This window comes from Coregonus clupeaformis, chromosome 13 (genome assembly GCF_020615455.1).
Source record: "Coregonus clupeaformis isolate EN_2021a chromosome 13, ASM2061545v1, whole genome shotgun sequence".
Taxonomy (NCBI): Eukaryota; Metazoa; Chordata; class Actinopteri; order Salmoniformes; family Salmonidae; genus Coregonus; species Coregonus clupeaformis.
Window position 1 is genome coordinate 45,399,205 of NC_059204.1, and position 25,161 is coordinate 45,424,365.

General features: G+C 46.6%; 1 protein-coding gene across 2 annotated transcripts; it reads right to left on the reverse strand.

Moving 5' to 3' along the window:
* Positions 1 to 228: 228 nt before the first annotated feature.
* LOC121579596 (flocculation protein FLO11) lies at positions 229 to 19,205 on the reverse strand. 2 transcript variants are annotated; one of them, XM_041894335.2, is made up of 9 exons: positions 19,085 to 19,205; positions 18,128 to 18,267; positions 16,930 to 17,390; positions 10,942 to 11,092; positions 10,667 to 10,805; positions 9,493 to 9,531; positions 9,356 to 9,397; positions 7,189 to 8,005; positions 229 to 1,616 (listed from the first exon to the last, which is right to left on the reverse strand). In XM_041894335.2, the coding sequence occupies exons 3-9, from the start codon at positions 17,090 to 17,092 to the stop codon at positions 1,390 to 1,392; spliced, it is 1,578 nt and encodes a 525-aa protein (XP_041750269.2). In that variant the 5' UTR covers positions 17,093 to 17,390; positions 18,128 to 18,267; positions 19,085 to 19,205; the 3' UTR covers positions 229 to 1,389. The 2 variants fall into 2 exon arrangements, with proteins under 2 accessions (XP_041750269.2, XP_041750270.2); XM_041894336.2 differs by having other exon boundaries at positions 10,667 to 10,784; positions 19,085 to 19,203.
* Between the last annotated feature and the right edge of the window lie 5,956 nt (positions 19,206 to 25,161).

The window sequence follows — 25,161 nt, forward strand, 5'->3', positions numbered from 1 at the left end:
TGAGGGAATTGATGTTTCATATTAACTACTCAAATAGGGATCTGGGAGGGAAAGCCTATAGGGAGTTTTTCCTCAACTTTCACTCTGAATTTCACTCATGGAATCTAAAAGGAACCAAAGTTTACTGGGTGTAAATGTCTGTGCCGCAAAACATATATAGAGAGAGAATCATACAGAAGGCACACACACACACCGCCTTGCCTCTTGGAAAACTCACATCACTAGCGCTTGGAGGGGTCAAATGATTTTATTGTTCCACTGCGGTTGCGCCACACAGGCCTGACATCACACACATAGTGCAACACACACCCTGTGTGGGACAACACACTCATTACACACAGGCACAACAGACATCATCCTCACTCGCTCTCCCAATTAGCATAGTAAAAATAAAAAAAAGAGTGCAACCAATTATAAAAGTGAGATAGAATACTGAGGAAACAGAGAAAATAACAGAACGATAACCCAGAGCTAACAAGTATTATTTGGCATGGACTGTGTGGCTTGCCAGTGTTTGGTCCACTGGGACACAGAGCAGAGGCGTTTGGCACTGTCACTGGTCAATCTCAGGTAGATGGCACAAGGTGCTTGTTCGGCCAGGTGGCAGACAGGGGATAAGTGACAGTAAACAAGCTAAGGGTGCTACTCCCAGGGAGGAGCGCTGTGGAGGAAGGATAACTCATCCTGTTCTACCAGTCTATCCATCCATACTGTACTCTACCCATCTCCTTGGTCATGACAGCTATGTATGATCAATTTGGCTCTGCCAATGTTAGCACACTGAACAGGTTTCTTTATGTTTAGTAGCCAACAGTTAAGCTCTTAACTACGAAACAAATGTACTGTGTCATTCAAGTTGACATTTGTAATGATTTGTTGCAATTTCAAGAACATGTTTATGACCTTGATAGCATTGCACAAGCTTTGTGAACATATTGTACGCTAAATGTAACAATAAAGTGGTATTTGTACATAAGATAAAAAAAATTATATCAACAGGTGAATACATGGTATGATATGGTCAATAATACCTTGAATATAATGGCAAAAGCAGGAAACAAAGGAAGATGCTCTTTACAATCAACGCTTTTGGTTCACCTTTTCCCACAGAGAGAAATTACAGTACTGTACAATTTAAAATACAAAATAAAACAAAGTATTAAAACATGGCACAAGTAAAAATGTCAAAAGCTCTATTCTCATTGCTTTGCTTTTGGAGTAACAGCAATGGAGTCAAAGGTTTGGTTGTGTCCTGAGAGCCTTGCGGCCTGCCTCCTTGCTTCCCTGTCCACAGTGGCTGAGACCCCAGGCTGGGTGCCCAGCAGTGTCCAGTGGGGCCTGGGTGGGGATGGGGGAAAGCGGGTGGCCCTGTTGGTCAGGTGCTGTGGATTACCTGAGTGAGGGGTTGGCAACCAGGCGCAGGTAGTTGGGTTTGGTGGGGATGGGGGGCTTGTTGCCGCGGGGAGGAGGGGTCTGTGCGGGGGGCGTGAGGCTCTTCACACTGAAGTTCTTCATGAGCTGAGCCACACGACCACTCCCTGTACAGGTGTCTCCGCCCCCCTCAGACACCTCATCCTCAGACATGACCCTGCGATAGGCTGCCATCACACGGATATCTGGGAGAGAGACAGAGGCAGACATTAGATGAATGGTTAGAGGTGCCTTGCATCAACGAATAGAGCTGAAGCTGACTATGGTTACTATGTCTCGGTCTGTTGTCGAGCATCCCTGTAACTGGGAATGCTAATAAGAGAGGTCTGACAGCCTACTGCCATCATGGAATATTCTCCCTGATCCCATCTCCTCTCCTATTTCTGTGCTTTCCCCTTCTCCTCCTCGCTCTTCCCCTCTTCCCTCCCGGACTCTTCCTTCCTGGGCTGTAGTATGCCAGACTGGAGGTCATCTTTATAGGAAGTGGAGCAGGGACGCAGCTGGGTGTAGTTGGTGCGTGTGTGTGTGTGTGTGCATGCATGTGTGTGTGAGAGAGGCACGATGTTTGGGAGGGGGTATAATTGAGGGACGGAGGGATCGGAGCGGAGGAGCAGAGGAGGGCCACAGGGACAGCGATGGGGAGCAGACAGACGCTGTTCAGACACCAGAAGGCTTGAGGAGCCGAGTAATTTTAGCACCATCCCCGGGGGACACAGATGTGTGAGCACACACACGCTTAAACACACATACAGTGCCTATCATAAGTATTCACCCCCCTTGAATTTCTTAACTTTTTATCATGTTAGTGGGATTAAAATAGATTTAATTGTCATTTTTTGTCAACAATCTAGACAAAATATTCTGTAATGTGAAAGTGGAAGAAGAAAAATGACTTTTTTTTTTATTCATGAAAAATGTAACACTAATATACTTTGATTAGATAAGTACCCCGAGTCAATACACGTCAGAAACCCCTTTGCCAGCGATTACAGCTGTGAGTCTTCTTGGGTTAGTTTAAGAGCTTTGCACACCTTGTTTATTCTTTAAAATAAAATCTTCAAGTTCTGTCAAGGTGTTGGGGATCATGGCTAGACAGCAATTTTCAAGTCTTGCTTTAGATTTTCAACCACATTTAAGTCAAAACTAACTTTGCCACTCAGGAACATTCACTGTCTTCTTGGTAAGCAACTCCAGTATAGATTTGGCCTTGTGTTGTAGGTTATTGTCCTGCTGAAAGGTGAATTCATCTCCCAGTGTCTGGTGTAATGCAGACTGAACCAGGTTTTCCTCTAGGATTATGCCTGTGCTTAGCTCCATTCCGTTTCTTTGTATCCTGAAAAACTCCCCAGTCTTTGCCGATGTCAAGCATACCCATAACATGTTGCTGCCATCACCATGCTTGAAAATAAGGAGGAATTCATTCAGTCATGTGGATTTGCCACAAACATAAGGCTTTGCACTTATGCCAAAAAGTGTATTCCATTGTCGTGTTTTTTGTTGTCGCAGTATTACTTTAGTGCCTTGTTGCATACAGGATGCACGTTTTGGAACATTTTTATTCTGTATATTTGTATTCTTCTTTTCACTGTCATTTAGGTCAATATTGTGGGTCACTACAATGTTGTTGATGCATCTTCAGTTCTCTCATTACAGCCATTGAACTCTGTAGCTGTTTTAAAAATCACTAATTGCCTCATGGTGACATCCCTGAGCAGTTTCCTTCCTGTCCTGCAGCTCAGTTCAGAAGGACAACTTTATCTTTGTTGTGTCTGGGTGGTTTAATACATCATCCACAACATCATTATTAATTGGACCATGCTTAAAGATATATTCGATGTCTGATTTGTTATTGTTACCCATCTACCAATCACTGCCTTTCTTTATGAGGCTTTCAAAAAGCTCCCTGGTCTTTTTAGTTAAATCTGTGCTTAAAATTAAATACTTGACTGAGGGACCTTACATATGTTGTATGTATGGGGGACAGAGGAAGGGGTAGTCATTTAAAAAATCATGTCAACCCCTGTTATTCCATATAGAGTGAGTCCATATAACTTATGTGGTTTGAAAAGCCAAATTTGAACAAAGGGGGTGAATACTTATGCAACGACTATATCTTAGTTATTTCATTTTTTATTAATTTGTAAAAACGTGTAGAATTCTTTCCACTTTGACATTATGGAGTATTTTGTGTAGATCAGTGATAAAAATCTAAATTAAATCTATTTCAATCCCACTTTGTAATGCAACAAAATGTGAAAAAAGCCAAGGGGGGTGAATACTTATGATACCCACTGTACTCACACACGTACAGACAAGCACACGCTCATTTTCCAACACATAGAAATTGGACCCTCACACCACATTCGCCTTAACACACACAAGCACAAATACACACACCCTCCTGCTCACCAACTCAGTCACGCATGCACCCATCTCTGACTAACCCCACCACATGAAATTCAGACACGCACATAGAGGTTATGTGTATAGTGTAGGGGGTTTGTGTGCAGCCCAGGAGAGGCAGTCAGTTCTATGGCCAAAGAAGCTTTAAAGCAAACACTTGATAGCGGTGAGGCATGAAAGAGAGGCCCAAACTATCTTTAAAGGTTTTACTTTTCGTTTGTTGTTTTTCCTCTCTCTCTCTTGCCCTAACTCGCTCAACCCTTTCCCTTCCTCTGCCCCCCTCCTTCCTCTCCCTCTTTCCCCTCCCTCCCTCCCTCCTCTCCCTCCCACCCTCTGCACCCTGACCCGCAGTTCCTGTGTTAATGTCCTCTCGCCGCGCTGCGTGGGCCTGCCTCTGATTGTCTCGCTGTGTTGTGTGGTCACCACGGAAACCCTGGATAGGCTCCAGCGATTGAGGCGGACACACACGCACGCACGCACGCATACACACAAGCACAGTGTCACACACGCACGCGTGGTCGGAGGCTTTTTGGTGCTTGGGTTTTTTTGAGCTCAGAGTCTTGATGTTGGTTCTGATAGGAATGCTAAACGCAAGGAGTATGTGCGCGCATGTGTTTGAGAGCGCAAGGGTGCATCGTATTCCTGACCATTATATGTGGGTATGGTGAGGGAATAGTAAGAATAATTATATATATATATATATATATATATTTTATGCCTCTGAGAAAATATCCATGTGAGGAAGATGAACCCGATACCTCTAGAAACTAGACGCCAACCTAACCTGTCTTAACAAACCAAGAACTGCCCAAACCCATACCCATGCAGAACGTTCTACCAGAAACCAAATGCCAAACATCAAGCCGATACACTCTCAGCTCCGTCAACACAACCGGAGCGGAAAAAAGCAGTTAACTAACTGATCAGCCATTTGAGGAAGCCTTGGCAACACCTGATCACAGTGCTCGAAGTCACTGGTCAATATGATACAGTGGCTGTCTCTGTCTCACTGTGTCTTCAGACTGACCTCCGAGGCGGCTCCCACTCTTCACACCTCCGCCCAGCCCCAGCCCATACACACAGTGGGGGAGAGGGGGCTGCAGTGTCATCCACCAGCACCAAAATAAAAGCAAGCCTATCTCTTTAAATACCCCCTCCTCTCTGGCATGGGGGGCAGAAGTGGGGCAGAGGGCAGAATTCCGGAGCGGCACTTCTGTGCACTGAGCCAGGCCGCGGGAGGGGGGGTGGTCAGGGTTGGGAAGAGGAGGAGGCGTGGGGAGGAGGAGGGCGCGCGGCACGGCACTGTGTGGAGGCTGGGGGCCCTGTCACTTATCAGCTCTGGCCGAGCGTCGCCCAGGGACAGAGTTGGGAAGCAGCGCTGGAATGTGTGTCCTTCTCTCTGAAGGTGAAGAGAGGAAAGGAAAGCCGAGGGAGAGAGAGAGGCACACACACTCAGCGAGCCAGCAGCTGCAGGAGACTGATACACTCGCATGCACACATACACACACTCACACGCACACTATCACCTACTCTCTACCCCAACCCCACCCTTGGGGTACACACACACACGCATTACATGCATGGACATAGGTCAACATACACATTAACACACTCATATCTTATATACTCACACAAACTTGCACATTAACACATTAAACCCCGAAATAAAACCTGTCAGAGGTAGTAATAAACATTAACATAAACTCCATCAAACTGTGTGTGAACACATATAGGCTCTCCCATACTTGAAATATGGGCACCTACATGAACAACACGTACACACTTAACCATGGCTGTCTCTCGGTTTGCACAGTTCTCATCAATCCCATATATATATATATATGTGTATTATTTAAAAACATCCCAAAAGAAGTAACTCATTCAAATGACATACGACTTCGCCATCTTCACTTGAAATGTCTCAAAATTGTGAAGACACATGCAACCGATGAATATGTTCTACCTGAATTACAGGTTCCACAGCCAGGACAAAGAAACACAATTCTTCACCTCATTGTAAGGTTAGTACATATCCAGCAGGGGGAGACAGTTTTGTTCCGACTAACTCTGGTAGAGGACTGGCTGCAGTGTGATCAGTCGTCCACTGGGTGGTGCTGGTCTAGCTCCCTCTCAGTCTGTCTGTCTGGTTTGTGAACTGGGTCACTTGTCTGTCGAGCGGGGATGTGGGTCGCTGATCAAAACCACCAGCCTATCCTGATCACCCAGAGGAACACAGTCCAAACACTGCTAATTAGACTGATACTAAACTCACTCCTAATATTGCACAGTTAGGGAAAGCTAGACAACCTAAGATACTGAGGAATTCTATGGAATAGGGGAGGCCAAATTAACAATTTCTTGCAACAAGACACATAGATGCTGCCATAAAGCAATCAACTACAAGGGCAAAGCAATTAAAACTATATGTGAGGCTCAGAGACATAAGAGACAGCTATCATCATACACTTATAAATAAAAGTCATGTTAGTTAAGAGGGACTGTGGAAAGCGTTAGACAAACAGACATAGGAAGAGATTTCCCTGAGAGCGAGAGTAGCCAATAGAGAGGCAGAGGAGATGTGGGACCATGACACAACCCCCCCACCCCCACCCCACCCCCCAAGGCTGCACTGGCCCGCTTTTAGTCTGCCAGTTCATAAAGATTCCAGTGGGCTGAGGCAGCATTTGGCTAGGACACTGGGCAAATAAATCCCCCTCGCTAACCGCACTAGGAAAACCTAACCTACACTATAGGGGCCTACAGCAGAACCACGGTATAACTGTCCATTATGAACACACACCAGGTGAAAGGGCTTCGAAGTCAGATAATCCTTGTCAAATAGCTCCCACATGGTTATTTTTAGGGGGGAAACAAGAGGCACAGCTTCATTACCATTGTGTACATCTTCATTACCATTATGTACATCATCATTACCATCACAACAATCTCAATACATTCAAGTTTGACCCTAGCTCAGTGTTGGAATGTTGTATCTGTGCCATTGAGGCTGTCTAAATGTTCTTCTTCTTTTGTGTTTGAAAAATGTATAAAGCTAATGTTGGTGATTTACTGCCACCTGCACTGCTGGAGTCCTGAACCAAATGTTGTGTGTCATTCATTTATTGTGGCCACTATAATATAGCTTAAAGCATTTACGAACCGTACAACCCAATTTGAAGAAGACAATGCTCTGATCAATGGCTGATTGCTCCCAACCCATAGGAATCCCCACCCAGTTGATTACTTTAAAATGGTGGAAGCCCTTAATGGCAATGTTCATCGTAAAACAGGTCACTTCCAAGTAGAGATCTCTATGGAGGGGACCCAATCTCCCATGCTGCTCTACTCTCTTACCTCTGCTGCAGGCTGTCTCCTGGGGGTGGGGCTCAGCCGGCTCCTCTGGGTGGAGTCTGGTTGTGACGGACAGCGGGACGACGGTCGTCTTCTCTGGACCATGTGTATTGGTGGTGCTCTTCTCTAGAGCGTTTCTTATGGCCGTGCTGCTAGCCACAGGGGATGGAGTGACGGTCCTGTGGAAAGGCAATTGAGTGGAGCTGGGGACAGGGGATGGTGAGACACTGGGGACAGGGGACGGAGTGGAGCTGGGGACAGGGGACGGTGTCACACTGGGGACAGGAGACGTTTTGACACAGCTAGGGACGGGGGAGGATGTGATGGTCTTGGGGACAGAGGACAGTGTGATGGTGGGGATGACAGGAGACGGTGTGACGGTCTTCACTGGAGCGCGTGCTTTGGCAGTGCTCTTCTCTAGAGCATCTCTTATGGCATTACTGTTGGGGACAGGTGACAGTGTGACACTGCTGAAGACAGGAGACGGTGTGACACTGCTCAAGACAGGAGACGGTGTGACACTGCTCAAGACGGGAGACGGTGTGACACTGCTCAAGACAGGAGACTGTGTGACACTGCTCAAGATAGGAGACGGTGTGACACTGCTGGGGACAGAAGACACTGTTACGGTGCTGGGGAGAGGAGACGGTGTGACGGTAGGGACAGGGGATGGTGTGATTGTGAAGTTCTTGGGGACAGGGGACAGCGTGGTATCCAGCCTCAGGTTGGCAGGGCCAGCTCTTGAGTGAGGTCTGTAGGACGGGAGGACTGGCTTCTCCTCCGGAGCGTCTACCTCTAAATCCTGCTTCAACTCAGCTTGCTGGGGAAACAGGAAAGAACAGTCAGTGTCTGATTCATTCGTACCATTTGATTTGCATATTCAGCAACAGTTCTTCTACCTGAATCAAATGTCTTTAGGTTACTGAGAGGTTTGACGGAATGCTTTCATATACAGTAAGTGTTGGACAACATCACACAAAATAGATTTCATTGAGAATCTCGGTCTCTCAGACCAATCATATTTAATAAAAGGGTGGGGTTGTGCATTGGGACTTTGACATGGGTTGGCAGAGACGTGCAGTGGTATGTTTGGGAGGAGTCTTGTGTAAGGATGCATGAACGGAGTGATAGAGAGTTTTCTCCTGTGGTTCGGCTTGGCTGCGTGCAGTAGGAGAAGAGAAGAGAGGAAAGGAGATCTCCCCTGCGCAAACCTCAGGAGACAATCCCACAATCCCATCCATCTGTGACTGACACCCTCCCTGTCTCTGGCGTTTTAATTCCCTGATCAACCATCTGCTCCAGAGGAGCCCAGAAACCCAACCAAGCTCCAGTGATTCAGCTCCTCTTACACACACACACACACACACACACACACACACACACACACACACACACGACGAAACACCCTTCATTCCACTTCACCCCACCCCAACCCAGTCCCATTGCAGCATGTGGTAGAGAGCGATGACATACATACTGGGGGACTGCTACAGTTCAGCTGCTCCCCCAGAAAGACGGAGAGAGAGGTATGAGGGGTGAGGCGGCCAGGAGTGGCTGGAACAGAGAGAGAGAGAGAGAGAGAGAGAGAGAGAGAGAGAGAGAGAGAGAGACAGCTGGGAGAAAGAGGATCTGGAGAGAGCTGAGAGTGAAGGGACAGCTGGCCTAACCTCCGCACCCTGGAACGAGGGAAAGAGAGAAAAAGAGAGGGTGATAGGGAAAGAGAGAGAAAAAGGGTGTGGGTGTCCAGAAGAGTCACAGACGTGATCAAGACATATTTAGGAGAGCTGTAGGGTGGATTAGTGAGATGCAAACCACACTTAGCCAGGATATTTGAACACGTTTTTCAAATTCTAACCATCTATGTCTGTATCATAGCTATTCGTGCTGAAACCTGCCCCTTCTAGCACCACTGAGAGAATGACTCATTTGTTGCTTTCTCAACCCCATACCTAGGCCAGGAATACTATGAGACTAATGTTGTGCTTTCCTGTCTTTGTTTAAATTACACTTGATTACATGTATTAATAGTCGTTTTATTCAGTATTAATACTGTTACATTGCTGCATACCTACCTTTATCAAAGCATAAACAAAAAAATGTCCTCATAGTGTACATAACAAACCCTTATGTACAGAACCCAAACTCACAAATGTGTTCATATAGTACTTACTTTTTCCAGTGCTGCAGGTGGCTGCTGCTCACTCACTGACACCTGTGGGTTGAACACACAAACACAGGCATTACTGGGTCACTAATAACTCCTGAGCAGACAGACAAAGCACTGATATGTGCAGTATATAAACATACCTGTAGAGGGGGCAATGTCCTCACTTCCTCACTGTTCTCCTGTTGGAATAGCAGGAACATGTCAGCTGGTATGACAGATTTAAACACACTTGACTTTCTCTGACTGGAACCTGTTATGGGTGTCCAACAAATGTATAAAGTATTCCTACTTACAGTGTAAGCACACTGAAGACCGGCACAAGGCCTATTTAGATTCATTTCTTTGTGCTTATTCGGACTATTCTATAAACATTTCTGATGTTCTGTTTGCGGTACCCGCCGTGGGTGCCTGGGATGGGCACTGGTATGCTCTACAGGCGAAACAGAGTGTCCACCATGGCCTGCGCTCACAATGTGCAAAGGGTTGCCATGCCAACGCTGCAAATCTTCTCCCTCTTTTTAAGATAGCGTGAAAACGGAGGTAACCTCTCCCAGCACACACACACACACACACAATACATGTGACACAAGCACGCTTCTCAATTTCATGGTTTGGTTCAAATTTCTAGGGTCAAACCAAATATGCAGGGTTTACTATAACACATAATAAACAATACATAATAATCACTCCCCCTCCTACACACTTCATTAAAATACTTAATTTACACATATAGATTTACGCAAACACACAGGGGTGGCACATACACACACACTAAGGACTCACTGCACAGGAGGTTGGTGGCACCTTAAATCGGGGAGGACGGGCTCGTGGTAATGACTGGAGCGGAATAGTATCAAATACATCACACACATGGTTTCCAGGTGTTTGATGCCATTCCATTTGCTCCGTTCCGGCCATTATTATGAGCCGTCCTCCCCTCAGCAGCCTCCGTTGACTCACAGATAGCGGAAAACACACATGCAATAGGGAGGAGATAATGACAGGGCCTGTACAAAACAAAGTGGAAGACAGGATGGAGAGAGGGAAGGGAGGGATGGAGGAGGATGTGGTTGAAAGAGAAGAGGGAGAGAGGTCTTTTGCGAGTGTTGGAGGTAACAATGGGGAGGAGAAGAGAGGGGGATGAGTGAGGGAAGAGTCAGGAGAGGGAGAGATAGAAGGGGTGATTTATTTGGCTGCTGAGCGATGACTCTCCCTCGTCTCACTGGCCCTCAGCTGTGTCCGAGATTAATGACAGCAACAGGAAGGTCACACACACACACACACACACACACACACACACACACAAACTCTCACCTTTAAATTGAGTTGTACCCCTGGCTGTGTTTTGGGAAGCAGGTTCTCTCTCCCAGTTCTGATAGATTCTGAGGCTGTTCTGTTTATCAGGTTGCTCTTTAGGGGGGTTGTCTGGTGGCTGCAGATGGACAGACAGGACCAGACAGGAAAATCAAAACAGGGATAATAGAAAATGTCAAACACAAAAACCAACCACTCACTCAATTTGATACCACTATCACAACTCCACAGAACTGCAGGTAAAATCACTGCTGGTATTGCGGAGGTGTCCGTACCGTGTGTTATTGTGCAGGCTTGGTGGTGCTTTCCTCTCCACAGGCCCTGAGCAGATGAGTTTAGAGTTCTTCAGCTCATCCATCTCTCCAATCACCATGACCGCAACATCTCCATCCCTGCCCAGCAACCAGCTCACATTCTTACTGTTGGCTACAGGGGACACACAAACACACACTGGAGTTATATTATTGGACGCAACAGAGAAAGAGACATTCTTGCCAAATGAGCAAAACCAAGATTTTTAATATTTATGTTTCTGTGGTAAACAGACAATGATGGGCTCCATATATGGACAGCAGTGGAACAGATGGAAAAAGAAGAGAAAAGCCACCACATCATTGAATAATATGACGTGACTACACTGAGTTAAGGCTGAGAAATGTTCCTTCTTGGAGAAAAAAAACAGCACACACACACACACACACACACACACCGGATCAGTAGAGGATCAGTAGAGGCACTTATCCAGCCTACTTGCTTGTAAATATCCTTTGCTATTCTGATGTTGTTTTTAAATATGTATGTATTGTGATTGCTACAAAACGAATTGCCTCATTGAGGACATTCAACTTTTCTGAATCGTGAGGGTTTGGGTTGAAAAGAAGGAGAGGCACTCCTCCAGAGCAGATTACCAGCGAACTGGTTCTGCCAGCCTGTCCTGCGGCAAATACAGGGCATTCCACCGGGGTAAACCACGATGACATGCCCTGGACTCAGCCCAGGCAAGTCAAGACATACTAGCTAGGCAAACACACCGTAGGCAAACAGACAATTCTCTCAACATGCAAGACACTAACTAGAGCTGACAATGTGGGACTTGGGATGTGTGACTTCACACTTGTCAAATTGGCGCTCTGGACTCTCGGAACCCTGTCCCAATACTCCTTCATGCCTTGACTCACATCCCACCCCCTCTGCTCTGAGACCCTCATAAACCCCGGGCCGAAGTCATGTTCCCCTCCAGTTTGTAACGCAAACAGTGCCATTTCTGATTTAGTACGTACTATATTCCTGAAATCTGCATATCTGTGGAGCGTTCAGGGATAGGTTGGACTAGTTACTGTGGCAATAAGACGCCCCGCCCTGCACTTCAGTCTATCATCTGCCACTAGCAAACGTCACCAGTCTGCCACGTTCTGTGCTCAAAGCTCAGACACAAACCAAAAATGGACCTAACCACATACAGGAACACATACAATGGGTACTTACACGCCAAGACGTAGTGCAAAACTGTCATACACAGCACTAGTCATGTAGCCTAAATGCTACATATTATACAGATGTACACATACTACATGTACACGCTACACTAATGTAGTTACACAAACATTCAACACATTAACTACAGTATATACACCCCAAACTAAATGACATAAACATAACTGAACAGATGAAAAACACAAAACCTTTTCTACCGTGTGCACTAAGACATGGTCAAAGCCATTTCATTGAGCTGTCTCTTTTTGTTCTCCACCATGTCCTGCGCGCTTCCTGCTTTGTTCGCAGTTCATATTTGGAAGGAATGGGCCAGTGGGCCTGGAGTCACTTCCTGCTTTGCACAGACACCTGGGTCCTGTGCTTGTAACAGACCACCATTTCCTCTGCTTCACATCAAGAACCACCAAACTAGGTCTGCAACAGTCTCCAAACACTTCATGTTTCAACGTGAACTGTGACTATGAGATGTGCTATAAAAGGGTCTCTAACCCTATAGTCCAGTGTGGTGTGTGTAACACTGCGGTGTGTATTGGGGTGTGTGTGTAACACTGCAGTGTCTATCGGGGGGCCATTGACTTGTAGGAACAGCTGCCCTGGTCGTTAGCAGAGAGAGGCCACTGTTCTCCCTCCTCCCTGTCTGACATTCAGCTGGTTGATAATCAGTGCTTTGTTGTCAACGGCAGCCAAGAAAAGACTTCCTCCTGATCTGACACACACGTCAGGCAGAATCAATGCACAAACTGACATGTGCTACAGTGACCTACAGCCAGCCATCACAGAGACTCGTTTTCATCCACTGTTGCAAATCTCTCTCGACCAAACTTCTCAATTAGAAGCTCTGGGGTTTGTCTTGTGATCTCAGATTCTTTCAGTGGAATGCCAAGGGAAAGTACATTGTGAAACAAGTCATTACGACACAGATTTCTCATACAGGGACTGGCGACCAACAGAAAGAAAATGCAGACAGGCAAGATTCTGCAGTACACCAAACCAGTTTCAGGATAGAATTACAGCCTGCATTTTCTCTGTTTGTAGTTATGTATGTAATGAGCCTTCTACTCTAGCTGATATACACAATACAAGAAAACATGATCCCCTCTCTAACATACTGTCACACCCTGGCTCTGGGACTCTATTTGTTGAGCCAGGGTGTGTTTATTCTATGTGTTATATTTTCTATGTTGGCCTGAGTGACTCCCAATCAGAGGCAACGAGTGTCAGCTGTTTGCTGGTTGTCTCTGATTGGGAGCCATATTTAAACTGTCGGTTTTCCTTTGTGTTTTGTGGGTTCTTGTTTCGAGTTGGTTGTGTTTTACCGTGTACTGTCACGTTTCCGTCTTTTGTTGTTTTGATCACGTTTCGCTTAATAAATGAGTATGTTTGCCTGCAACGCTGCGCCTTGGTCCTCTTCATCTATTCCCTACGACGAGCGTGACAGAAGAACCCACCATAAAAGGACCAAGCAGCGTGTCCAGGAGCAGGCAGACTGGACATGGGAGGAAGCGCCAGGTAAAGAGATGGAGAGGTTGGCGATGGCCCAGGTGGGCAAATCGTGGTCCTGGGAGGACATGCTCGGGGGCAAGGGACCTTGGGGTAGGATTAAGGCCCTGGCGAGAGAGGAACAGCGGCGTCAGCAGTGTCATCGTCGGAAGGACGAGAGGCAACCCCAAAAAAAATTTTGGGGGGGGCACACGGCATGGGCGGCTGGGCAGCAGGAGGCTGCCACAGGGCGATTTGGAGAGGAGGCCACCGGGTTTGGGGGGCCAGAAGGCAGGTTGGCGGAGCCTGGATGGAAAGCGGAACCAACTTCCCGTGCTCAGGCATGGCAGCATGGGACGGGGCAGGTTCCGCGGTATGCGGAGCGGCGTACTGTGCCACGCAGTGGTCCGGCATAGTCCTGTACGTCCTGTGCGAGCACCCCCGGCGTGTCGTGCGAAGGTGGGTATGCAGCCAGGGACGGAGTGTGCCGGCTCAACGCTGCGTGGTCTCCAATGGCTCTCCGCGGTCCCGGATATCCTGCTCCAGTGTCACGTGCTGTTATGCCAGTACGGGTACACAGCCCTGTACGTCCTGTGCGGATGCCACACACAGAGTGTGTGAGGGTAGGCATTCAGCCAGGACGGGTGGTGGCCGCTCTTCACTCCAGGTCTCCTATCTGTCTCCACAGCCCGGTTCGGCCTGTCCCTGCTCCACGCACCAAGCCTACGGTGTGCGTCGCCAGCCCAGCCCGGCCTGTCCCTGCTCCACGCACCAAGCCTACGGGGTGCGTCGCCAGCTCAGCCCGGCCTGTCTCTGCTCCACGCACCAAACCTACGGTGTGCGTCGCCAGCCCGGCCCGGCCTGTTCCTGCCACTCGCACCAAACCTACGGTGCGCGTCGCCAGCCCGGCCCGGCCTGTTCCTGCCACTCGCACCAAACCTACGGTGCGCGTCGCCAGCCCGGCCCGGTCTGTTCCTGCCACTCGCACCAAGCCAGGGGTGCGAGTCGCCAGCCCGGCCCGGCCTGTTCCTGCCACTCGCACCAAGCCAGGGGTGCGAGTCGTCAGCCTGGTCCAGAACGTTCCTGCTACTCGCACCAAGCCAGGGGTGCGAGTCGCCAGCCCGGCCCGGCCTGTTCCTGCCACTCGCACCAAGCCAGGGGTGCGAGTCGTCAGCCTGGTCCAGCCTGTTCCTGCCACTCGCACCAAGCCAGGGGTGCGAGTCGTCAGCCTGGTCCAGCCTGTTCCTGCCACTCGCACCAAGCCAGGGGTGCGAGTCGTCAGCCTGGTCCAGAACGTTCCTGCTACTCGCACCAAGCCAGGGGTGCGAGTGCGTCAGCCTGGTTCAGCCCGTTCCTGCTACTCGCACCAGCCAGGGGTGCGAGTCGTCAGTCCCGGTGAGGCCGTTCGGCTCACGCACAAAGCCAGGGGTGCGAAGTCGTCAGCCCGGTCCGGCCAGTTGCTACCCACGCACCAAGCCAGGGGTGCGCATCGTCAGCCCGGTCCGGTCCATTCCTGCTCCACGCACCAAGCCAGGGGTGTGTATCGTCAGCCCGGTTCGGCCAGGTGCTACTCCACGCACTCAAGCCAGGGGTGCGATCGTCAGCCCGGTCCGGTCCGTTCCTGCTCCACGCACCAAGCCAGGGGTGCGTGTCGTCAGTCCGGCTCCGGCCAGCGGGGCTAGACCGGACCAGGGGCGCTATGGGGGGTTGATTGGAGGGTGGTGGGCAAGGCCGGAGCCAGAACCACCGCCGAGGAGGTATGCCCACCCAGCCCTCTCCTGTTTAGCTCTTATTGAGGCGCGGTCGCAGTCCGCACCTTTAGGGGGGGGTACTGTCACACCCTGGCTCTGGGACTCTATTTGTTGAGCCAGGGTGTGTTTGTTCTATGTGTTATATTTCTATGTTGGGGGTTCTAGTTTGTCATTTTCTATGTTGGCCTGAGTGACTCCCAATCAGAGGCAACGAGTGTCAGCTGTTTGCTGGTTGTCTCTGATTGGGAGCCATATTTAAACTGTCGGTTTTCCTTTGTGTTTTGTGGGTTCTTGTTTCGAGTTGGTTGTGTTTAACCGTGTACTGTCACGTTACCGTCTTTTGTTGTTTTGATCACGTTTCGCTAATAAATTAGTATGTTTGCCTGCAACGCTGCGCCTTGGTCTACTCCTTACCCTGACGATCGTGACACATACAGTCCAAGATATACTCGGTGAAACTGCCACTAGTTCTGTCTATCGCGTGTTCCTATTTGAATCTGTTATCTGTTTTTCCGACACACGCACACACATTCCAGACATCAGCCTGCCTCTCCCTCGCACACACTAGTCCTTCACTGGGAACAAGATGATCTAAAGCAGGGCATTGTATACACACACACGCACGGAAAAGCAGCCAGACATATTCTGATTAGACATTCTTTTCTCTTGTTGTTGAGTGCATCAGATTCAGTATGGCGCCTGTTTCAGGCTGTTTGTTGTGTGTGTCTAGTGGGTGGACAGCTTCGTCTCAGATGGGCTGTGTTCACTGATAATGCCCCTTTAAAAACGATTGATTAGTGAACCAACAATTCAATCAACTAACGGTGAATCAGCTGTAAGTATGTAATTTCCTCAAATGAGATAGCAGTGTCACATCCTGATCTGGCAGTAGGCCTACTCTCCCAGACATACTTGTTATTGGAAGTGACTAGAAACCCGAGTTGAAGACCTATTTCTCTCACCCCAGTGATGCTACATGAGGCCGGCTACTTCCACATACCCTCCAGTGTTCCTATTGTGATGGTAAATGGTACAACTGGTGAGAAACTGCAGGTAGTGATTTAACAGAAGACTTTTCAGCCTTTTCAGCCATTACCTCCTCTCAGGCTGGCTGACACTCATAATATAAACAGATAATGCCATCTCATTGAAACAAAGTGCATAACCTACTTGCAGGCAGACACAGACCCACATACAGAGGGCCTGCCAACATGCAGCAGTTGATACTGAAACATTGGCAGTAGCCTCAAGCACATCACAGGATGTTTCTCAGAGGTAAGCCACATGCTTGCAGCTCAACTTCACAAGGCAGCTCCATATTAGTTAATCCACAGCAACAACAAAAAAAACACACCAACATATCTGTGACTTGCCTGATGTATCTGGCTTTAGGAAGACCAGATGGGTAGGTTTCAATGAAACGTGTTTGTAGGCTTATTTCATAAGCAGGTAATTATACTTTTTTTGCACAAATGTTACACAGCCTCCTGTCACACAGGAAGATGTAGCAGGAGAGGTAAGGAGGGGTGAGGTTAGTACCTGTACTTGGCTTTGGTCTGCGTTCTTCTTTCTCCTCACGTTCCTTCCAACGCCGCACCTGCTCCTGTCTCATCTTCAGGAACAAGGTCTTCTTCTGGTCCTCGTTCAGGGCCTCCAGCACATCAGGATCGATGTACATGTCCTTTAGTATCTGCTGCAGCATGGTGGTGGTGGGCTGGAGGTGGAGGGGTAAGGAGATATGAGCTGTTCCAGCAGGTCGCCCAGTCTAGCAGGGCGTGGATGGGTACTGTCCTGACTCCTTGGGTCCACAGTTTTCTGAAGATGTGTTGGTTTCTAAACAAGCTTCATGAGGCGAAGAAGAAGAAGATCGAGGCTCCTCTGTCACATACACCAGCTGTAGACAGCTTCCTCTGACGTCCTCGGCACTGACACTCCCTCCACACACACACACACACACACACACACACCCGTCCTCATCAGGCAGCCATGGCTGGGTGAATCTGCATCAGGGAAAATGACACATCACAACCTCTGTCTGCACTGTAGATGATTGGCACTCCCTACTGTATGCTAATCCTGCTGCTGTTAAGTGCTCCTAGCCACTTGTTCTTCCTTGTCTTTAGATGTATTTTCTTACTTTTCCTTTTGTCTCTTCTCCTCTTAAGATGTAACTGCTTATTGCCTTCTTTTTCAATTCATAGTAATCTCAGCAATCTCCTTTCCCTCCTTCGGGAGAGTGAAAGAGTTCAAACTGGTTTCCTCACTCAAGCCATGTCAGGGCTCTGAGAGTCTGTCTGGCCCTGGATGGGAGGAGATTCCAAAGGAATGGGGCATTTTTTCTGCCGTCAGTAACCCCCCCCCCACACACATCCCTTTCCAACCGCCCTTCTTTTTTTTTGTTTTACTCCCATGAGACGGCTGCTCCATTTTAACATGGTCGTTGTTGTGCCGTAACCGAACTACAGGGTCATATCCCAGGACAGCATGAGTAGAATGCTGCTCTAGCAGAGGGGCTGAAAGGACTTCACTAGGCATGGTGGTAATATTAACAATGGAAACAGCACAATCAACACATGGTGGGAGACAAAGGTAGCCTGAGACTGAGAACAGATTGGTTTAAACTCAACATTTAGTGGAAAAGAATACAAAAGAAGAGGAGAAGCGAGTGAGTCAGTGATAGAGAATTCAGCAGAATGTGTGAGAGAAAGGATGTGTTGTTTAAGGAGGATGTACTCACAGTGGGGTTCAGACGCTCCACGGCAGAGTAACTACTCGGGAGAGTGAGTGTGCTTGTGTGTCCTCCTCCTTGCCTTTGTGTATGACTGAGCTGATGACATCACAGCATTCCATGAACTGTCTCTCACTCTATCTCCTGCTCTGTAAGACACACACACACACACACACACACACAATAATTATCTTGGTGGGGGAAACTGTCAGGAAACAGAGCTCAGCCAACCTAGCTGTAAAAGAAGTAACAGCATCCTGTTGAACAGAGAGAGAGAGAGATCAAAACCAGCTGCTGTTAGAAAACCATGTTTCTATTGCCTGGATTGTGCAATTGGATTGCAATTCTAAAAATGTTGTTTATCTAACAATCCAATTGCACATTGTGATTTTACTTGTCACATTTCTCCTCTGCAAACTGGCTCCTCTTCTCCTCTTTTCCAAAAGCTCTACCACTCCACCTCCCCTAACTCCATAGCTCCTCCCCCTGTAGATCTCTAGTCCTCTTCATCCCGTATAAACTCTCTATCGCTTTCTCAAAACCAAACTAACCAACGAAAAACACTAACATATAGAAAAAGATAAGTCTACAATTGTCTTCAGAGATGCAAATATCTATCTTACACAATGCCCCACTTCCAAGTTTCAAATTCAAGTGAATAGCACTCTCTGGTGTTCAAACACTTTGGCTTGTAAATTAAGCATTTTTTTCTACCAAAACGTTTTAATCCGTAGCTGCAATTGGTCTCATCAGATGAGTAAAATTATATGGATAGGTTTAAGGTAAAAATTATTCGATTTCGAAAACAATTATGATACATTTAAATACAAACAATGGACAATACCCCCCCCCAAAAAAAATAAAAATAAAAAAAATAAATAAAACTATGGACAATTGTCCAGTAGGCTTAAAGTCTACTGTACGCAGTAAAGCATTCCTGCTTTGATGGAAAACTGATAGTAAGACCTGTTGTTTCCCATATCCTGAAGTCATTGGTCGCGTTACCCTTCTCAGACGTTGCACACATCAAACAATGGTTGCGTGCTACGTCAATGACTGCATCAGCGACTGACTAACGGCTGAAACTAGATCCCCTACATACTGGTTTTGACGAGAATAAAAAAAATTCCAGTAAATGTGGAGGAGGAGTTAAAATGGAGCTTCGCCTTGTAAAAGTCCAAAAGCGGAAGTCTGTCACAGGCTCTCTTAACATTTGCCCTGAAAACCGGACCATCTGGTTGTTGGGGACTTGGCAGAGGCTATCGACCGACAGATTGCTATAACGTGTGATTAGCTGATACGTAAAATACCTATCCAGGCGTTGTAAGATCTGGCAGGCACCAGCCTGGGCAGAGGAATGCGCCCAGTGTCTTTCTGGAAGCATCACTCCTCAAAGTCCATCACATCACAACATATTGCTTTAACCAATTGCACCATCTGCTGGTTGTAGCCTATTTGAAACGACTACAGGGATGATGGTTTTCAGGACGTCAAAATCAGATTAGGGCTTGTTTAAAATGTAAATGTTTTCAGGATCCCGGTTTAATGCAACCACTCACGCCGCCATCTTGTCCCGCCCCTCAATGGTTTCCAGGTGTAGTTTGATGATGAGGATGCTAACTTCTGCCTTGTTCAAGACAACTGGGAACTTGGAAATCTCTGAGATCTGACTTCAGTGCGTTCAAGACAACTGGGAACTAGGGAAAAAACGAGCCCTGACTGGGAAAAATAGTTTTGAATGGTCATCCAACTCGGAATTCCAAGTCGTAAACTGGGGGATTGTCGTATCGAGTAAATGCTGGCAATTATTGCTGATGAACAAAGGAGTCTGCTCATACTGAACTTGGATCATAAGGTTTATTCATATCACAAGCTTTCAGCATGAGTTACAGGAGTCAAGATCCCCCGGAGAGCAGTGTTCTCGAATTGTGATGGCTGCTCTGCTTTCCTGTGCCCCCAGCCTATACTTATAAACAATGTGAAAATATGGGTTGCTCCCTCTGCGGTCCAATCACCCGTCTCCCCTGGGGCGTCACCCTACAACTGCTACTTTTGAACTAAGATAAACATATTTTCTTTGTCCCTCTAGAATAGTCATAATCTTTAATACACTACAGGATCAATCTGTGCCACCTTCACATCATGTCAGGGTGATCGGAGGAAAGACTTGTTAACTTCGGAGGAACTACTTGGAGCATTCATGTCCTCATAAGGAACGCAAGAACCATTCTCACCATTGACAGACGAAACCGCGGCCATGTTTGTGGCCATTTTCAGTGGTGTGTGACGTCAGAGTTCAGCATGTGGGAAAGATCTGAGTAGCGGAATCCCCGGGGCTCAATGCGCCTGTCATCTCACACCTAGCCTATGTCAATAATTTTAAAAAAAATGGACAGTAACCTTCCTTTTTAATTTCCACGTGTAGCAAGCGAAGTGTTTGTTGTCCAATCTACATGGTAGTAGATCAGTAAGACAGACAATATTTCTCAGCGGCGTCGGCGGAAGCCCTCTTAGGCCTCCTCACCTAATTGTCTATTAAGTTTTTTTAAAAAGTTTGGTTAATCAGGTAGGACTCGGCTGGAGAGTGCGTGCGTTGTTCAAGATGGATAAAAAAAAAAAAAAGGCAAGACCAAGTGCTGCACAACAACGCCGCAAAAATCGGATAAATCTTGTGCCAAATTACCGAAGATAACCACATCAGCAAAGCTACCACCTCCTTCGACTAACGAAACACCATGGCAGGTGGAAGCGAGCAGGCCTACTTATGCAGCAACTAGTACTAGCAGCCTCCCAGTCCCGACAGAGACCTCACTTCCTGGGCCCGGCAATGACAGTGGCCTTACTCCTCTTCTTCCTCCCCTCCAGAACAGTGACAGTTCCTCTAGTGAGAGTGCCGGCCCTCCTTCTCCTCCTCATCTCCCAGAAAACCAAGCTGATGACTGCCAGAGACCCAGTGGCGCTCATGAGATCGACCTCCTTTTGTGAACACTGGTAAGCCTACGAGTGATGAGACGGATAGCCCACAGCGTGGAGTCCAAGTTCAAATGTGTAATATAAATAGTCTACCAGCTAAATACTGTATATAGCTATAGATAGGCTAGACTGCGTTGTCTGCATAATGAAACAATCCCTAGTAAGCTATTGTTTTGACGGTGGACTGATTGTATTATTTGGCATCAAGACTGGTTTTACGCAGCACACACTTTCTATCCAAGCTGCGATAGAGCGCGAGGACCGCTGAGGTAGGCTACAGGCCTAAAGCAAATCTAATAGTTACTGATTAGTACGCTGTTGCATGGAAAATTCATTTCACAATCTGCAATGTTTTAATTTCCCACTTTAATTACTGAACAAGTAAATACAATATTGCCGCCAGCCAGTATTCTAAATAACAGCATTGCGACACCGTAGGCCTATAGCTTCTTGAAACAAATGTTAGGCTTATGAGAAAATAACGAACAAACAAAAATAAACATGTGTCCATTGAAGCAATAATATAGGTTACTACAAGCAATAGCACCACATAATCTGATAGCCCATCGATAGGCAGCTGTGTAGAAATGGCAATTTCAGAACCATGGACAGCGATCGGTAGCCTATACTCTTGAGTGGCTAACGCATTTGATTTTTTGGTGGGCTTTGCGGGGGTACAGATAAACTGCGCTATGCCAGTGGGTCCCGATATCATAACCAAGTTTCATAATTGGAATTACAAGTTGGAGGGGCATTCACGTGCATTTTTCCCAGTAGGAAGGTCATATTTAGGAGTTCCCGACATGACATGAATGGGGCAGTAGAGCTCTGACTTCTCCGACCTTGAAGATCACTGACGTCACGATTTGACCTCTTTTTTTCTAGTTCCCAGTTGTCTTGAAAGTACCATTCGTCCCCCGATTGTGCATGGGCAGAAGTGTCTGGTCAATGAGATTATTAGCAAGTAATCAATCACATTTCTCAGGATCATCACAAAGATAGTATAACTTCTAGAAACCTTATATTTCGAAAGGAAAGCCTCTTTAAAAGGAGTGCAGAAGTCATAATATCGGGCAACTAAAAAGTTTGTGGCTATCTAATTGACTATGGCGCTCCAAATTTCAAAACTCAGCCGACCACGCTTGGAGGTAGTCTGATTAATCAGGCTCTAATACACAATTAATTGCATATACAACCTGAAATGAATGCCTGCAAAATCGTGTAAATGTACCTTACATGCCAGAATGTTGAATAAAATTACATTTAAACTTACTGTACTGGTTATCTGTGAGGTTTGTTCTTCAGCTACTCGAAATTTGAGACAAAATATCCACAGGAAAGTATTGTTTAAGTAGGTATAGAGTCCCACAGTGCAGGTGTCATAATAGGGAAATGGTTCCAATAGTTTTCCCACCATTCATTTTTCCCATAGGGAATTTTAGAAACACTTAAAATAAGGGCTGTATTTCTTGTAGGCCTGGAACCATTTCCTTGTTTGACCGCTAGGTTTTATGGGTATTATACTGTGGTAATCGATATGGTTCGGTTAGGCACCAAGGTAAGGTTTAGTTTTATATTGGATATATTGGGTTTCCCTTGTCAATAGCTATTTAACCAAGTATGCCATGACAATGAAAATTGTAGATTCTGAATGAGGGGAGGATGGAGAACAATCTTTGATTTTTTTAGAAGATTGAAATCTGAATTGAAATCCATCCTCCCCTGATTCCCTAGCCCCAATAATGTACTAAAGGAGCATTACTCTCAGGATCTCTCACCCTTGACCCATCCTCCTCTACTTTCCTCACTGCCTCAGCATACGACACCTTCTGTACTACTCTGGCCCTGGCCACCTCAACCTGCCTCTCTTGCACCGGCACCCCTACAGTTGACACACACAACTTTTTTCACCGACACTACACACTCCTCTGTCCCATGCCCTCCTGCACACTTCCCACATCTTGGAATCTCCCTGTTACACACTGCTGCAACATAACCATAAACATGGCACCTGTAACACCCATCTCCACACTTAATGCTACCCCATGGAGCACTCCTTTCACTGGCACCCTGTTTGTAAGAGCAAAGCAAGAATCAGATCTTGAGTCAAGTTGCGTGACACAGAGCGCCTGATCCCTCTGGTCAGAAGAAACACAAACAAATATCACAAGTCCACTACGAGTTACCCTCACTGATTCAACTGCACCCAAATCCTTACTCACCCACCCTGAAACCATAAATGGATCTGCCAAAAGCCAAGGATCCATTTTCTCCCAAAATGTCACTCCTATTGGACCAGATTCTTCTTTATCATGTCCATCAATACAAGGCTCGGACTCTGAGCTCTTCGCCACACCTTCAACCTCCCTTAAATCGGCCTTATTCACTTCCATTTCACTTCCAGAACTCAGTCTGGCGTACTTCTTACTCTGTACTTGCCACCAGTCTTCTTCGACACCCCATCACCCTTTTTATTGCCATCGTCCTCAAATTCAAAGTCAACCTCTTCTTTCCTCACTCTCTTCAACACCTTTTTATTTTTCCTCTTCCATTCCACACATTCGAAACAGAAGGCTGTGTCCTCCACCTTAGGTTGAGGCAGGGCGTCCCCACACTCATAACAGAAGGCTGTGTCCTCCACCTTAGCTTGAGGCAGTGCGTCCCCACACTCATAACAGAAGTTAGTGTGGTTCCCGCTTGTCTCTGTAGCCTTTTCCCAGTCGCTCAACACTGACTGACCTGACGCCATTCCATCTATCATCCATCACCTTCTCTGATTAATTTTACTCTATGCATTTTTACATTATGGTGCCAGTGCCAAGCATTATGATGACAAAACGGTTTATTTCACCAGAGTTCTGTCTATTTATAGAGATTTACACGGTTATCAAAACGTCACGCCAGGGTAAGCCTACACGAAACACAGACTTTATTTTACGTGTTTCTAAAATGCCCTATAGGAAAAATGAATGGTGGAAAAATGATTGGAACCATTTCCTTGTTTGACACATAGGTTTTATGGGTATTATGAATCATACTGTGGTACTCTGTTAGATATCCCTATGGGGTTTAGTTGGGAACATCAATAAAATTACACAATGTACATGGGACAATATTTTAAAAGGTTAATAGCTCCAAATTTCAATGACTTAAAAACCTCAAACCAACTATAAACTGTAGAAATTCATATACAAATATTAATTAGCATTTAATGAGACAACTAAAAGATGTGCAACATGAAAATATTGTCCCATTTACATTGTGTAATTTATTGATGGTCCCTAACTAGCCAAAGGGATAGGCTTTCCAACATCAAACCAATTTTGTCACAGTTGCACATAGGCAGGCTGATGCTAATTGGCTCAAGAGTGTGGCTAGACTTCAAGACACAAGACCTGATTAGACGGATTCAAGTTATCTAGAAGGGTGTGTGACTAACTCTGCACTGTTTTGGCAGAGTGAATGTACAAAATGCTTACCACGTGTGAAGACACAGACACACCCACATTAAACTACCCCCCCCAAGACAACTATCGTTTGGTTTCAGTCATGGCCGCTGCATTTCTTATTGACCAAGCCAAAAAATGAGGCGAAATCAGGAAGTTCAGCCCCCCTTTAACTTTCATACCAGCGATAAAAAATATTACAAATACAAAAGATACACTTACTATATGGGCGGCAGGTAGCTTAGTGGTTAAGAGCGTTATACCAGTAACCGAAAGGTTGCTGGTTCTAATCCCTGAGCCGACTAGGTGAAAAATCTGTCGATGTGCCCTTGAGCAAGGCACTTAACCCTGATTGCTCCCGTAAGTCGCTCTGGATAAGAGCGTCTGCTAAATGACTTAAAATGAAGAAAAAAAAAGATATGCAGTTTAGCAAAGTTGCACCCGGCTGTGTTTTCACATGGCCTAAAGTTACGACCAATGATGTATATAAACCCTGGATGGCTGATGCTATGTAATGGACAATGAGAGGCTTTGATGCCATCGGTCAGCCATATTGGCACTCCCCAGAAGGAGCAGTCCTCCATAGGAATTAATGGAATTATACAGTATTTATTTGTTTGTTTT